We start from the raw sequence: 15,977 nt of genomic DNA, 5'->3' as shown, positions 1-15,977 counted from the left end.
ATAGGCCAGAGCCAGCGTGTGCGCAAGGTTTGGGTCATTTGGTGCTCCATTTATCTTCCGCATGAGTGGTGCAAATTAAAGGCAAATTCTCATACACGGTGCTCCAAAACTAATGACGGTTTCGTTTCCTTCGACACTAAACAAACAGATTTGCTTGATAGCAATCACAGCAACAAATTAACCCATTTGTGACCTTGGAGAGTGACACTCACTATGCACAGCTTCCTTTGGTTGCTGTGTTGAACTCGTTATGGAGAGACAAACCAGCAAAGGTATGCTGTACTCCAAGAAGGGAACCATGCATAAATATTAGGAGTATATGTCCAATTTTTTTTTAGAATGTTTCGTGGCATTTGCTAATTAGTGTGTATGGAGTGTGCACGGGAAATTTATATGCATAGGATATGTTCCCGTCATAACCATGATTGACTAGTTTGAATGAATTCACCCCATCCCTTCCAGTTGGCTGAAAGGAACTCTTAAAAAGTTATCCTTGGAGAAGATTTTCACAATTTCCCTTATGCAATGTTCAGAAGCACTATATTTGAGCCATATGCTGATCTATCTTTCTATATATTTCTATATAGTTGGTACCCACTAACAATTATTAGAAGGTAAAGCTCAACATGTAAGCATACCATATCATCACCCACTAGCAATTACTATTCTAGCCCATTTTAAATCCCATGTAAGCATGCCACATCTTCACTCACTAGCAATTACTATTCTAACCTATTTTAAATTCCATGCAAACATGGCACATCATCTACAATATTATATTATAGAGATTAATAAGTATGTGTCAAATCATCTTCCTCATATTATTTTCTCAACATTTCAACTTTCATCATTTCAACAATATTTAATATATACTTATTTATGAATTCCGCAGCAAAGCGCGGGGTATTACCTAGTTAATCCTATGAGTGTTACCACTATGGCAGTCAGAATAGATACCAACCGTTTCAGCTAAAAGAGCTACCCGCTTGCAGGGTTTTCAATTTCGATTTTGGCTAAAATTTCAGCCCTTTCAGTAGAATCGAAATGTCCGAAATTTTGGTAATTTTTGGAGCGAAATTTTCTGAAATTTTGACACAATTTAACTGAATTTGACTAAATTCACAAAAAATTGAGAAAACCCGAAAATTTGATATTGTTATGGCGGGGGGAGGTTTGAAATTACCGAAATTTCAATCCCTGCCCTCTTGCTCTCCTTGCCCCACAGCATGATGCATATATGATGCATGGGAAGAGAATCCTCTGACATACTATGCCCAAGTGATCACTATCATGTGGGACCCATCAACATCGGGCTCACATATCAGTAACCATGCTCCTTTGAGTGTTTGACTTTATATTAGAGGATCGTGTTACATGATGCAGGATGTTGCTCTAGATATTGGTCCTGGAATGTTTCAGCTTTCAAGGTCTCTAGATCGACCAGCTTCTATAATCTTCATTTTAATTTGTTCACGAGGAGCATGCCAGCAATCAAGAATGATCTATGCTTTTCCTAGAACCAGATTCATGGTAACAATACACGACTTTAGCATCAGAACATCAGTGCAGAGTTAGCTCACAGTACACAGGTCGCCATGCTCATCTTCAGAATCTTTCGAATTGAAGATTGTGATTACATTGATGACATGTAGTCATTTTCTTTTATCTTGCTCATTTGCTCATTGCGCCACGCGATCCATTTAATTAATATGTGACCAGGTGTCACACAAATCTTCAAGGATCTAAAACGAATTGATTCATCATCTGAAACAAAATCCTCTAGTGAGATGTTGTGAACTTTAAACACAAAAGACTTGGCAGAAGAGCAGTTTTAACAAAAGAACACGATATTAAACAACTTGGCACTTTGGCAGAAGAGCAATATAACAAAAGAATACGGCAGGGCACAGGCGTACAGCCAAGTAGGAAATACTCCCTCTGGTTTTTAGATATTCCTATATGACACAATTGACCATTTTCTCATTTTTATTGACCGGCATCATTTATTCAATTACTCCCTCCGGGTCAAAAATAATTGTCATCTTGAAATTGTCTAAAAATAACTTCGACCACTATTTTTTTTACAATATATAGAAATATCAACATATGCATGATTTTATTGGAGTACTTTTTAAGATTAATGTATATGCTCTCCATGTTTGCTACACAAATATTTTAGAAATATTTATAGTTAAAGTTTTAAATTTTGATATCAGTCTTGTTCAAAATGATAATTATTTTTAAACCGGATTAGGTGAAGTGAAAAGAGGTACCACTATATCTATCATCTAAAGTATGTTTAAGTGCGCCTTGTATTGTTTATCTATTTTCATAAATATTTCTAAAAAACATGAATACGCGAACGGATTTAAAAAGTCATCAATCTCGTATATGCTTAGCCCTATCTTTTCATTTATGTTTATGCTTATTGAAACTGCTTATCAGCAACCAACAAATAATTTATGAATGAAACTTTTATATACATATCCTTAATGATTTAAAAGCAAATAATATAAAATAAACTACAATAAAAAACTACAAATTAGGTTTTAAAATTTAAATTTTGGTTTATATGTATAAGCATAAGCCAAACAATGAGGCTCATCATCTATTTGCTCATGAAACAAATGAATTAAATTTCATATGCTATGATGTAATTTAAAAAAAACAATGAATATTATCAAAATATCCACTGTAAAATGTAAACTTTCATGTTATTAAACATAGGAAGTACTCAAAGTTAATTTTTTTCAGTGGGAGGTACATATTCATACATATTCATCGACAACGAGTCGCTTGTGGCGAATTCATTAATCTCAAGACATAGTCTTTGAAAGGTGCTCATATAGATAAAATATGCGTGTGTGTATTCATAAAAGTGAGTGTGCGCGGGCATCTGTGTTTTTACTGTGTTAATAAAAAGAACATTGTAAATACTCACTGTAACGTACCAATTGATGATAGATATACTAAAACATCGTAGAAGTTTGGCAACCCAAGTACCCAACTGTATATGCAGCCCAGAACTCTCGCTGATCCAGTAATTTAGGCCTTTCAGCTGATCTTCCCTTATCTTGACACCTGCAGGCCCGTGTGCTATGTCTAGCTGGCCCATGAAAGCACACAAATATTAAAGCGTATAGAACAGTAAGAATTTGACTGATATACCATTGGAAAAACATGTCGACAACAAGAACGATCTTTTGTTCTAAAAAAACAAAAACGATCTTTTGGATTAAAAACAAAATGCAGTTCATCGGTAGTAATACTACTGTACGTTTTCCTTTTTGTTATTTCTGCTAATGAGGTTTCGAATACATATTTTTTCTTTTATTTTCCTATTCTTTTTTTAAGACTATTTTTCCTATGCTCATGCAGTCATGCTTTACTCATTGCGCTACACGATTCGTTCGTGCAAGGATCCATAATCCAACTGATCTGTGATCAGGCGAGGCGTCGCGCAAATCCTTGCGAGATTGGTTCGTCATGTGAAACAAGATCATCATATTGGGAAGCTCTCGGAAATTTAAATTTTAAATTTGAATAAAAAAGATATTTAAGTTCAAATAAACATAGTCGCCGACCGTGGGGATCGAACCCACGACCACGTGGTTAAAAGCCACGCGCTCTACCACTGAGCTAGGTCGGCTCACGCTGTTCCATATTGATAAACTCTTATAAATTCAAACAATTGTCCAGCCATTTCCGGTCAGGTTCTCACGATTGCATATCGATAGCCCTTGCCCCCAATTTACGCGTTGATTTTCTCGCTTGTCCCTACCGTTTGACTTCCGGAAAGCAAAACTGAACTTCGTACGCAAACCAGCCGAGAGCAGTTTACAGTTGACTGAACAGAAGTAGTGAAGGACCAATTACTACGGCATTATTGTATATTCTGACCTACCGAGTACTCCTATCCCAGTTTGATTATGACATAAGGTTTTGAGGTCTTCCCAAAGCAATTGTCGTCTAACAAATGTCTATTTATTTATCTGTGTAAAGAGTAAATGAGCATTATTGAATGTCCAATAATTGGGACAATTTTGTTTCTGATACTTTGATGTCCAATATTGATTTTACCCCTATTTTTTAGGGTTTTTATTTTTACCACTATTTTTTTTACCAAAAGAGACGTTTACCCCTGGTTTAGACTGAAGTGAGTGGGACGGGGTTTATGGTAGTAAAGAACCGGGTTTATGATAGTAAAGAAATAGATAAATAAAGGAAATAAAGGTTTTTTGAATTTGTATACCTTTTCATTACGAGAAAAAGGGTCTAAGAGTGTCTATCTAAGACTATCCAGGTGGCTGTAACAGCCCTCCCTCCAGAACCATGTAGCCAGCCCATTCGACGGACGGGTCCACTTACACATACCACTCCACTTACATTTTCGTCCTCGCTTCGTGTAAAATAGTTAACCCGAGAGTGGCATGGTTGGAGAGACAAGGCCTTATAAGTCGGTTCCACACTTGCTAAACTAGCAATGTGGTACTAAACATGCGCACAAGCTCACAAGGGCCTCATCCTAATTGGGTCAGGATGTCACAGCCGCACAGGCGGCGGCGAGCGGGCGGTGGCCAGGCGCAGCTCCTCCCACCGGTGAGCAGGGAGCGCTCTACGCAGGCTAGGCAGCGGGGAGAGGGTAGGCCGCAGCGCGCGGGCATCGGCTTGGTGGTGGCGGCGAGCAGGTGGCAGCCAGGTGCAGCTTCTCCCGCCGGGGAGCAGGGAGCGCTGTATGCGGGCTAGGCGGCGGGGAGAGGGGTAGGCGACAGCACGTGGGCATCGGCTAGGCGGCAGCGGCGAGCAGGTGGCGGCCAGGCGCAGCTCCTCCCATCGGCGAGCAGAGCGCGCTCTGCGCGGGCTAGGTGGCGAGGAGAGGGATAGGCGGCGGTGAGCGGGAGTCGGCAAGCGGGCGCCGACCAGTGGCAACCCCTTCCGTCGGCGAGCAAGCCGCGACCAGGTGCAGCCCCTCCCGCCGGCGAGCAGGAGGCGTGCGCTAGGCGGCGGCGAGGAGAGGGGTAGGCGACGGCGTTGAGGGGTCTAGGCGGCGACTGGCAGGGGGCTTGGAGGAGGTGGCCGAGATTGTGTAAAATGTTCTTGAAATTTTTTCAAAGTTTGTTCAATTTCTATCAAAATGCTGCTGAAATTTTGTCAAAATTCCATCAAATTTAGAATCTGTCCAAATTGTTATGTTAGTCAATATAGGTCATTTAATTTTAAACATATTCACAAAAATAAATTTTCAAAGCCATGCATAAAATAGAGAAAAACACAATTCATGAATAGAGATAGGAGAGGGTATAAATATCTTTTTGCCATGTAGTTAATACCGTGAACTTCTCTATTCAAAACAAAACAGGGGTAAAAATATTGTTCGGTTCAAAAAAGTATGGGCAAAAACGAAAACCCTAAAAAGTAAGAGTAAAATCAATATTGGACATTAAAGTGGGGTAGAAAAAAAATTGCCCTAATTTAATTCGTATTAGTACAACTACCTAATATATTTAAAATTTGATGCAACCCATGAAATACGAAGCAACGTGTTACTTTAACCGATGAGAATTAATTACGGAATGATGAATTTTTAGTTGTCCTTGGTCCCTGCGCTCTTTGTCTAGGTGATGACAAAAATAGAATGAAGATAGTACATATGTACGATGCTCAAATACAAAAGTGATCAAATATTACAAGTATTTTTTTTTCTGAGAATCATATTTACAAGCTGGAAGTCAACTGTGATGCTTCCAACTAAGTTAGACCCATCCAATTAATACAGTGTGCATGCTTGCTCGCCATGCTATATGTTAGGTCAGCCGTCTTCTTGGACCGTCCAGTGGAGAATTGTGATTTTCTATACACATGCTAGAATTGTCGGTGGCACCAAATAATGGATCCTTAGAGGGTCAAGAGTGCATGCGGCGTGTATAATCCTAAACAATATATAGGCTTATCTAGATCTAAAAAAATTTGGCCAAAAACATCACATTAAATGTTTGGATGCATGCATGGGGTATTAAATGTGGGAAAAAAACCAATTGCACAGTTTGTACGTAAATTGCGAGACGAATATTTTGAGCCTAATTACGCCATGATTTAACAATATGATGCTACATTAAACATTTGTTAATAACGGATTAATTAGGTTTAATACTTACAGTTTACAGGTGTAATCTGTAATTTATTTTATTATTAATTTATGTTTAATATTTCAAATGTGCATACGTATACTTTTCAGTTTCAACAACTAGTACCTTAGTTCAAGGATATGAGCTGTTTTACCCGTATGCTATATCGACTTGCTTTCTATAACATAGGGACGTACATTGGAAAAAAAAAAGGTGTATAGATACAACCATAAACTTTCAATAATAATAAATTTATCGTCTAAAAGTTATTAATAACCAAAGTTGAAACATTGATGGTTAAAAATTTATGGTTAAAAGTGATAATAAATAAATTAAAGAGAACTGGGGAGTATATGTTTTTTCTTAAAATTGGTGGATATATATCAGGATAAATCTAGGATTTCAACCGTAATGAACATGGTTAACATATATAAATGCACCTAGCCATCTGGTCACACATGCCTACTGTATCCCCTTCGGCACTTCGGATTTTCTTGATCAGTACTACTATTCCGTAGCAAGCAGGCCCTTAGTAAGCAAAACGGTATATTTACAAATGAAAAATAATTTACGAATAAAACTTTTATATACATGTTCTTAGTGATATAAAAATAAAGGTTAAAAAATAAACTTCAATGAAAACCCTCCAAAATCAACTTCAAATTTAAGGTTTAAAATTTAAATTTTGGCTAATAAGTATAAGTGAAAAGATGAGACTCTTAGATAGACTGTCATGCATATTTAGACAAGCTAACTGCACTGTATACGCGTGCCATAAATGTGTCAACTTGATCACAAGGTACTTTCAGTCAGTCATGCCTGGTTTAGTTTTCCAAATTTTTTTTTCTAAAAACATCGTATCGAATCTTTGAACATATGTATGAAGTATTTAATATAGCTAAAAACAAAAACTAATTGCACATTTTAGATGGAAATCGCGAGGAGAATCTTCTGGGCTGAGCCTAATTAGTTCATGATTAGCCATAAATGCTACCATAACCCATATGTACTAATGATGGCTTAATTAGGCTCAAAAGATTCGTCTAGCGGTTTTCAGTGATTTATAAAATTAGTTTTTTTATTTTTGTCTAAAACCCCTTTCAACATCTGATCAAACATCCGATGTTCGATATGACACCTAAAAATTTTTCTTTTCGCGAATTGAACCCACCCTCAGTCAAGCAATCCTGCAGCAAATCTGCGTTACAGCTGGCTCCTCCTCGTCGTCTACGGCGCCGGCCTGAGTGCGGTTTATATAATCATCTCATCCTCCTCTCGTCTCCTGCGATAGATTGAGCCTGATCTCTCCTCCTCTCTAGCCTCTCGAGAAGCTAGGCGATCGTCAAATATATCTCCAGGTGGACCAGGTTAGTGCTAATTAATCATCAATTGATTAGTTACTGCTTCCAGTGAAAGGCATGCAATTTGTTCAATTGCTCCTAGCTTGGGTTTTTTTATCTAGATTTAGGAGCCTAATTAAGTTAAGTCGTATGCTTCACGATCGATGAACTTGGCCATTAATTATCATGGTTACTGATGGTATTCTCAATTGATGGATAGACAAGCTTGATCTATTGGTCTTTTCTTTTTCTTTTTGAGTCTTTATATACGGTGCTCTCTACTATAGTAGTAGAAACGATCTACACCGTCAATTTGTGAGGGTATGATAGTACTTCCCATATCATCGTTCATTAGTTATTTTTCTCCTTTCTAAAACAGAGTCCATCACAACCGAATCGATCTCACATTTGCAAGCCTCGTATGATACGTCCATCATTGCTCCATTGGCACATTCACATACAACCCTTCCGTTGGCCCATAGAGAGCACTGTAGAGACTGTTTTTTTTCCCTTTCATTTTGCCTTTTAATACAAAGCCTAAGATTTTCTCCACTAGTATACTCACTCGAATTTTCACACACGGCCTTGGCTATGAGTTCAGATGAAAGTTGTTGGGGTAACAAAACTAGGTAAAAACTCATTCAATTTTTCTCCAAATGATGCACATCTGAGGGCTTGTTTTGAACTTTCTCTCTGTATTAATTTCATTCACATTTAGTCTATACCCTAATCCAGGATTTGAGAAATTTCAGTTAAGATTTAAAGTGCTACTATTAACTCCAGTCTTTCTTATAGAACGAGTAAATTATTAGGGAAATTTTATAGCACTTGACAAACTATCTGTAAGTACCAAAGTTTTGTTATTTTGAGATACCTCATAGGTGTAGGTATCAAGTTTTATACTATAAAATGTGGCACCTCCTGATACCTTCTCAAGGATGCTAAACTTGTCTAATTATTAGTCTTTATTCTAAAAAACTTATTACTATTTATTCTCATCATACAGAAGAGAGATTGGTAACACGGACAAGTTACAAATTCACCTATGAATCCAACTAATGTACCATACCAATTGTTAAAAGAAATTACAGATGGATTCTCTGAGGAGCGAAAGCTTGGTAAAGGTGGATATGGAACAGTTTATAAGGTAAGTTAAAGTCAACTTTGGTATGTAAACCAACTTATTGTAATAATGGGCGAAACCAATGTAGTGGGTTCTAATTTCTAAATAAGAATAAGCCTGCACTGCATGTTTTGCACAAATAACACTGAGGTGAGCAATCAACCATGCACCACTTTTTATTGTTGCAAATAAAACTTACTTCTAGTAAAAGTCTAACGACAAAGCAAACAGAACCCTGCACCACTTTTATGATGTTTTGAGTACTGACCCTAGATACTTAACAGGGAGAGCATAAAAATGGAGATAAAATTGCGGTGAAGATTCTTCACACGGAAGGGTTTGACGATAATAAATTCAATAATGAGTTTGGGAACCTTATGATGGCCAACCATACAAACATTATACGGTTAGTTGGATACTGCTATGAAATAAAATATACAACTGGACTGGCTAAAGGAAGACTAGCTTTGATTGCAACCATAGATAGAGCACTTTGCTTTGAGTATATGCCTCGGGGGAGCCTTGAAAACTATCTTTCTGGTAAGACATTGCTCTCAGTCCTAGTACTCCCCCAATTCCATAATATTTGTTGTTTTGGATAAGGCTAAGTTTAAATTATTTGAACTTTGACTATGAATGAATTTTAAAATGTTTATTTTAGAAGCATGGAAACTAAATGTATAAATTAATGTTGAAAGACACTGTAATGAAATCATATATTTATTGTACTTTCTCCGTTCCATATTATAAGTCACTTTGACTAAGTCAAAATTTTCTGAGTTTGATAAAGTTTATAGAATAATATAACAACATTTACAATATCAAATTAGTTTCATTAAATCTAACATTGAATATATATTTTATAGTATGTTTTATGTTATAGATATTGCTATATTTTTTCTATAAACTTGATCAAACTTAAAAACTTTGGTTTAGAAAAAAAAAAGTGTTTCTAAGACTACGTTATTATCCAAAACGACATGTACTATGGAACTGGAGGGAGTACATCTTCAGCTTGGAAGAAAATTAGTCATATGCATTTGCATTCTGTTGATATATCTTTACCTTTGCAGATGAAGATGATGGTCTTGACTGGCCCATACGGTACAAAATTATTAAAGGGACATGCGAGGGTTTAAAACATCTCCATGTGGAAATGAACCCACCTATTTACCATTTGGACCTAAAGCCTGCCAATATTTTGCTAGACAACAACATGGTGCCAAAAATTGCAGATTTTGGTTTGTCTAGGTTCATCACTGAAGAGAAAACAATGATCACAAAAAATCTTGTTGGGACTCTGTAAGCTGAATATATAACTCATTTGAATGAATCTTTTTCTAACAATAAGAAATGTGATTTATATGAAATTCATTGTATTATTTGTCCCTTTGCAGCCCATACATGCCACGAGAATACATAGAGAGGAAAGAAATATCAAACAAGTTAGACATATTCAGCTTGGGCGCTGTAATGCTAGATATAATTGCAGGACCTACAGGACGCTTCAGAAGCACGAAAATGCCTTCCCTAGAATTTACCAATCAAGTAATCAGGAGTTCAGAACCAACGTTTATTTCTAACTAAACAACTCTCTGTTTTTTTTGTGACGCTGGTTAGTTAAAAATGAACTATCCAATGCCAAACATTTCAAAACGAAGGGAGTATTCTATTTCGTTTGAATAGTTCTTCATCTTTATATATATTCTAATCTCACAGGTACAAGGGAAATGGAAAAACAGGTTACAGACAAGAAGGAATGGTCCCTTACTGGAAGCATATTGCCAGCAAGTAAAGACATGCACTGAGATAGCACTGAAATGCCTGGAAATTGATAGGGAAAATAGGCCTAATATATTGGAAATCATCAATCAAATTAATGAGAAAGAAGATATAATTGGTGAGGTAATTAATCATTACTAGCATGTGTTTTGTTTATAAATAGGTAACAGTGCAATGTCCTTCATAAACGAATACAGTGGAATAATTTTACTTGCGTCGATGCGGCAGTATCGTATTCATCATCTATTTGATAATATAATGATTTACTCAAAAAAAATTATGATGTATCAAGGGATGAGTTTACACTCATTTTCATAGTATATTCCTTGTTTATTAGGGATTGCCACAAATCAACATCCTCTGTTTCACTATTTCCCCTGCGTCTTGGAATTGCATTTTTATCACAGTAATCAATCTAGGGGACCAAACGTGTAATGACCAGTTCCAGTTTTCTACCATCAAACCTGCTTCATATCATGCTGAGTGTACAATTTCATAGCTAGGTATCGCAAACATGTATTTGCATTTTTTTTCTGAAAGGAAAACATGCATATATATGTTGAACTCATATTTATTCACCGACTGTAGCATTTCTATTAGAGTAAATTTCATCAAACTCTATCTAATATGGTCTAAATTTCACAAAACCACATAAAATTTGACACGTGGCATATAACCACAGGAATTATGGTCCTAAAGTTTCACAAAACCATACCGTTTACCATTTTGACATATTGCTACATCAAAATAGTAAAGGCGGTTGTAACATTTATATGATGGATAAAATGCTCATAATTTTGAGATGCGATTGTAGAACTCAAAAGTGTGGTAGATCAAAGTCAAAATGGTTAGTAATGTGGTTTTGTGAAACGTTAAGACCATAACACCTGAGGTTATGTGCCATGTGCCAAAGTTCATCTGGTTTTGTGAAACTTGGACCATAATAGGTAGGGTTTTATGAAATTTACTCTTTATATTAACTTCATTAATTTTGACCTTATTTAGCTGCCGATAGACCATGCCTTGGAGAAGCTACCCTCATACAACAACGAGTCTATCAACCTTGAGAGCAAATTGGCAAGCCATTTGAACTTAAATGAGACCAGAGAAAACCAAGATCACCATAACGAATCATGTTCCAAAGAGAAAGAGGAGGACCAGGAGGAAGATCAGGTGAAATTAATTTTAGCTGTTTTTTTACACTGAAACCATGCCGGTTGCATACTTTTATCATATTTGAAAAACCATTCATTTTATTATTTCGTTAACTTCAGTTGTTGTTTCATTTGATCAGATCATCCCAATGGAACATCCTGATTTTCCAAGAGATGTGCATCCATCAGAGCCATGGTATGTGAATAGTCTTTCTTTTTTGGGGTCTGAGAGGAGATAAACTGCATATGTTCTAGTCTTTCTCCATAATAACAAACGAAACCAAGATTTGTGTGTATATCCAAAAGAAAAGGAAAAAATGTTTGTGTATTAGTTCACTACTTTGATGGTAAATACACTTGACAACTGGCATGACCCCATATTATTTTAGAGCTAAAAACAAAAATAAAAATTATGGGGAAATATACTGATGTGTAAATTTTCATTTAACAATTGTTATGTTTTTTTTTATTTGAAAAAGTGAAGTAGAGGACAAATGACTTAAACAATGGTTATGTTTCTCATTATTTTCCTTATGAAAGTTCTTTTACTCGGTTATGCGCTTATGCTACAATAGTAGTTAGGGTACACAAAATCAGGTTAGACCTGTTTCTCTTTTACTATCTTTGAACACTACTATATTTCCTTCTTGAAGCAGCTGTAAAACATCTGCTATAAGTAAAGTTCTTCTTATGTACACAGGATCTTGACGAGCAATATGTTTGGCTCAGTTGACATCTTGAACTGTAATACGCAGGTATAAGTTTAGTCTCGGTAAGCTGCATATGCTACTTTAGTGTTAATTTGTGCTACCGCTATACTAGGAAAATACCAAGTAGTACATGTTAAAACAAAATGGCTGGTGTGGTATCTCACAGAATATCCTTAAGGATCAGGAAAAAGGACCTCATTTCATTCACTACTAAAAAACTACTTTTGTGGGTGCCATCCTCGCTATTTCATATTAAGTCAGACAAACTTTATATGAAAATTATAGCTCTAGACGAAATCTACATTGTAGTTGATTTTTTTTTCATTTGAGATCATATAGGGACTCAAAGATTCATTACAATACAAGGTCTCATATTTATCTATTAACCGCATATAAAAATGGAAACAACCCTATCCCAATGAAAAAAAAATCATAACTTTTTATATGAAGTCGGATGAAAACAACATTCTTTTTATGAAAAGTTTATCTATCAACGATATAGTTGAATGTTTTTTCATTCCATATCGTTTAGGGGCTCAAACACTTGTTACAATGTCTCAAATCTATTTATTTAATCACCTGTAAAAAGTGGAAACAATCATATTCCAAAAAAAAAAATCACAACCTTTTCATATGAAGTTGGATTAGAACAAACTTATATGAAAATTATGACTCTCGGTGAGATAGCTTTGTACTTTAATGTTTTTATTTTCATTTGAGGTCTTTTAAGGGCTCAAACATTTGTAACAAGCCTCCATATCCTTTTTTTATTATTTGTTTACTTATTCTTTGAAAATGCTTGATATTTACAAATTCTTAGAAAAATCATTTTAATTCTGACTGAGGTCAACCAAAGTTATTTGGGATTCCTACAATATTTCCTTTAATGTTATGAGGTCAATATTTCCTTTAATATAGTTATTCACTAATATCTAGTTTCATAATATGTCAACTCACATAGAGGTAACTTGACATAACTGAATAACCATACTAATAGAAATATTGTAAGCAAAACAAGGTGATTCATAGTACATGGGATAGTAAAGTGGCTATGTATGGAGTGTGAGGTCCTAGGTTTCTCAATAACTTGTTTTTTAATTCAAATATTTAGATATATGTTTTCTCGAGGGACTAATATTTGGTTATATTTCTGATAAAGAAGCCATGGATGTAAAAAAGAAACATCTTTTGTTATTTAAAAATATACTTCCTCCGTTTCATACTATAAGTCATTTGACTTTTTTCTTAATCAAAGTTTTTAAGGTTTGATCATGTTTATAGAAAAAAATAGCAACATCCACAACACCAAATTAGTTTTATTAAATTTAACATTGAAAATATTTTGATACAATGTTTGTTTTGTATTGAAAATATTACTATATTTTGCTATAAATTTGATCAAACTTAAAGAAGTTTGACTAAGAAAAAAGTGAAACAACTAATATGAAACCGGGGGAGTATATACTATACACACTGTAAATAGAATTCATCATAAGTTATCTCATGCTTAAAATTTTAGCAAGTTGAAATATGCTTTTGTATGTTCAAGAACTAAGATTTTTTCCCCATATATTTGTCCACAGGAAACAGTGAACCTGATTCAAGGCTCATATGGACCACTAGGCATGCTTCATGACTTGCTACTGATCATGCATAGTCTTTAACATAGTGTCACAAATCACAACAATGCTAACTTATTTACAAACTCCATCTCTACAGTTATCGCGGCCAAGTTCATCGCGCGAAAGCAATGGTTTGTGGTTGGACATCAAGATGGTTTCATAAGAGTTTACACATATGAGTCCCCAGTAAAGCAAGTGAAGAGATTCAAAGCTCATGTATGGAACATCACAACTTTGGATGTCCATCCAACTGAGCCTTACCTACTGTCAATAGGCTCACAAGACCAGATCAAGCTGTGGGACTGGAACAAGGGCTGGGAGTGCATTAAGACATTTGACCTCCATGGCCTAGCATATCAAATAAAATTTAACCCAAAAGATACACATAAATTTGCTGTTGCGAGCTTGAAGGATGCACAGGTACAATGAATTTTTATTTCTTATTTTCGTTTAGCTCCAGTCAATTTGGTAAGCACAATTTTAGAGTGTAGGTTATTAACACGAACATATGTATACTTTTGTTAATGAAAAAAAAATACAGGTTTGGAATATCCGTTCTTCCCGTCATGAATTCACATTGTCTGGGCACGGATATATAGTGAGTTGCTTGGATTACTTTACTCGAGGCAATCAACTGTACATGATAACTGGTTCCTGGGACAAAACAGCCAAGGTAAGGCATCTTCACTAAAGAAGAATATTTTCATAGGAGTTGAGATCATTTTTTTGGAAATATTATTGCAATGCAATTCATCTTGTTATGTCAGATCTGGGATTGCCAGAGAAGGACTTGTGTTCAAACACTTGAAGGACATACGGATTGCATTACCTGTGTTTGTTCCCATCCAGATCTTCCAATACTACTTACAGGTTCAAATGATGAGACAGTTCGTCTGTGGAACTCCATAACCTTCAAGTAAGTACATCTAACTGCGCCCAACACATAACTTCTAGGATTTAGATGTGATCTTGCCATGTTTTTTCTGTCCGAAAGTTTCAGAGATGACATTGTTTTTCATAATCTTCTAGGCTTGAGGGTGTACTGGACTTTGAGCTCGGACAAGTTACTGCTATAATTTGTTTGAAGGGCTCAAAACGGTGAGTAATTAAAACGGTATTCATCTTGATGTTAGATTGTTGGGAATATTACTGCTTCCCTGATAAAACTTCTGCAAGTGCAATTGTGTAAATCAAAATAATCTTGACTGAAAACATCAATTTTGATAAATTTGTTGAAATTAAAATTTATCTTTTCCTCAAATTTGTTAACTCAGTTCTTGAGTTTTAAAGTAGAAGATCTGCCTTTGCTGCAATTGTCTATTTGTGTAAAAACTGTCATCACACCTTACCATATGAACTCTTTTTAACATTTGTAGCTGGCATGTTTTTTTCTTCTTCTGTGACTACAAAGATGTATGATGCACTATGCATTAAGGATGTGCTCTGCATTCTTTATTTAATTCAGAGTTCTTTTTGAAATGATCTTACTGTTGCAGAGTTGTGATTGGACATGATGCTGGATTAGTGATTACTGAAATTCGCCATGAAAAGCCTGGTCCCAGCAACAGATAAGGATATTCAAACTGTTGGAGGGTTGGTGTCAAGCTAGGCAGACTGGATTGGAGACAGATAATGGTACTGCGCTTAATTAACTCATTCAGAAGACTAAATGAGCAACGTGGAGAGAAGACTTGGATAACCAAAGTTTTGTAATCTGACGTAGTGGATATTACCTGTATTAAGAAAACAAACTTTGTTTTTTCTCATTCCTTTTGCATCCCAGTGCTTTTTTTTCTTTTTTGAATGAATTAACAGTCCCAGCATATTCTGAAAATATTTCTGTCGAGCAAAAATAAAACAGAGTTTATAGTTTCAAAACTTATATAATCAGATCTAGCCAATACATGATCACGTAAATTCTAATTCTTATGCGGAATTTTGTGGTAAAACTAACCGGATATTGAAATCTCGCAATTGGACCACACAACCCGCTCGCTCTTGCAGTTAACTGTAAATTTCCTTCAGATTGTACCAAGGCATATTTGTTCTCTATGGTCCTTTATGTGTATTGGACCTACTGTATCTTGTGGATTGCGTCGAAGCATGCATTAATTTCAGTTG

At 35.7% G+C, this 15,977-nt stretch overlaps 1 protein-coding gene and 1 non-coding gene across 4 annotated transcripts; one reads left to right on the top strand and one right to left on the bottom strand.

Moving 5' to 3' along the window:
* Positions 1-3,577: 3,577 nt before the first annotated feature.
* Positions 3,578-3,649, bottom strand: TRNAK-UUU (transfer RNA lysine (anticodon UUU)). Its single transcript has one exon. It is a non-coding gene; the product is annotated as a tRNA-Lys (tRNA).
* Positions 3,650-7,409: 3,760 nt separating this feature from the next.
* Positions 7,410-15,734, top strand: LOC4350063 (uncharacterized). Of its 3 annotated transcripts, none has more exons than XM_066305480.1 (15): positions 7,410-7,492; positions 8,548-8,612; positions 8,873-9,128; positions 9,662-9,890; positions 9,986-10,136; positions 10,308-10,493; positions 11,376-11,543; positions 11,665-11,720; positions 12,225-12,279; positions 13,818-13,857; positions 13,954-14,276; positions 14,398-14,529; positions 14,624-14,772; positions 14,886-14,954; positions 15,353-15,734. In XM_066305480.1, exons 3-15 carry the CDS (start codon positions 8,966-8,968, stop codon positions 15,426-15,428), a joined length of 1,797 nt encoding a protein of 598 aa, XP_066161577.1. In that variant the 5' UTR covers positions 7,410-7,492; positions 8,548-8,612; positions 8,873-8,965; the 3' UTR covers positions 15,429-15,734. The 3 variants fall into 3 exon arrangements, with proteins under 3 accessions (XP_066161577.1, XP_015616470.1, XP_066161578.1); XM_015760984.3 differs by having other exon boundaries at positions 8,472-8,612; XM_066305481.1 differs by lacking the exon at positions 8,548-8,612.
* Positions 15,735-15,977: the final 243 nt, after the last annotated feature.

This window comes from Oryza sativa, chromosome 11 (assembly GCF_034140825.1).
Source record: "Oryza sativa Japonica Group chromosome 11, ASM3414082v1".
Classification (NCBI taxonomy): domain Eukaryota; kingdom Viridiplantae; phylum Streptophyta; class Magnoliopsida; order Poales; family Poaceae; genus Oryza; species Oryza sativa.
This window is presented reverse-complemented; position numbering and strand designations above follow the sequence as displayed.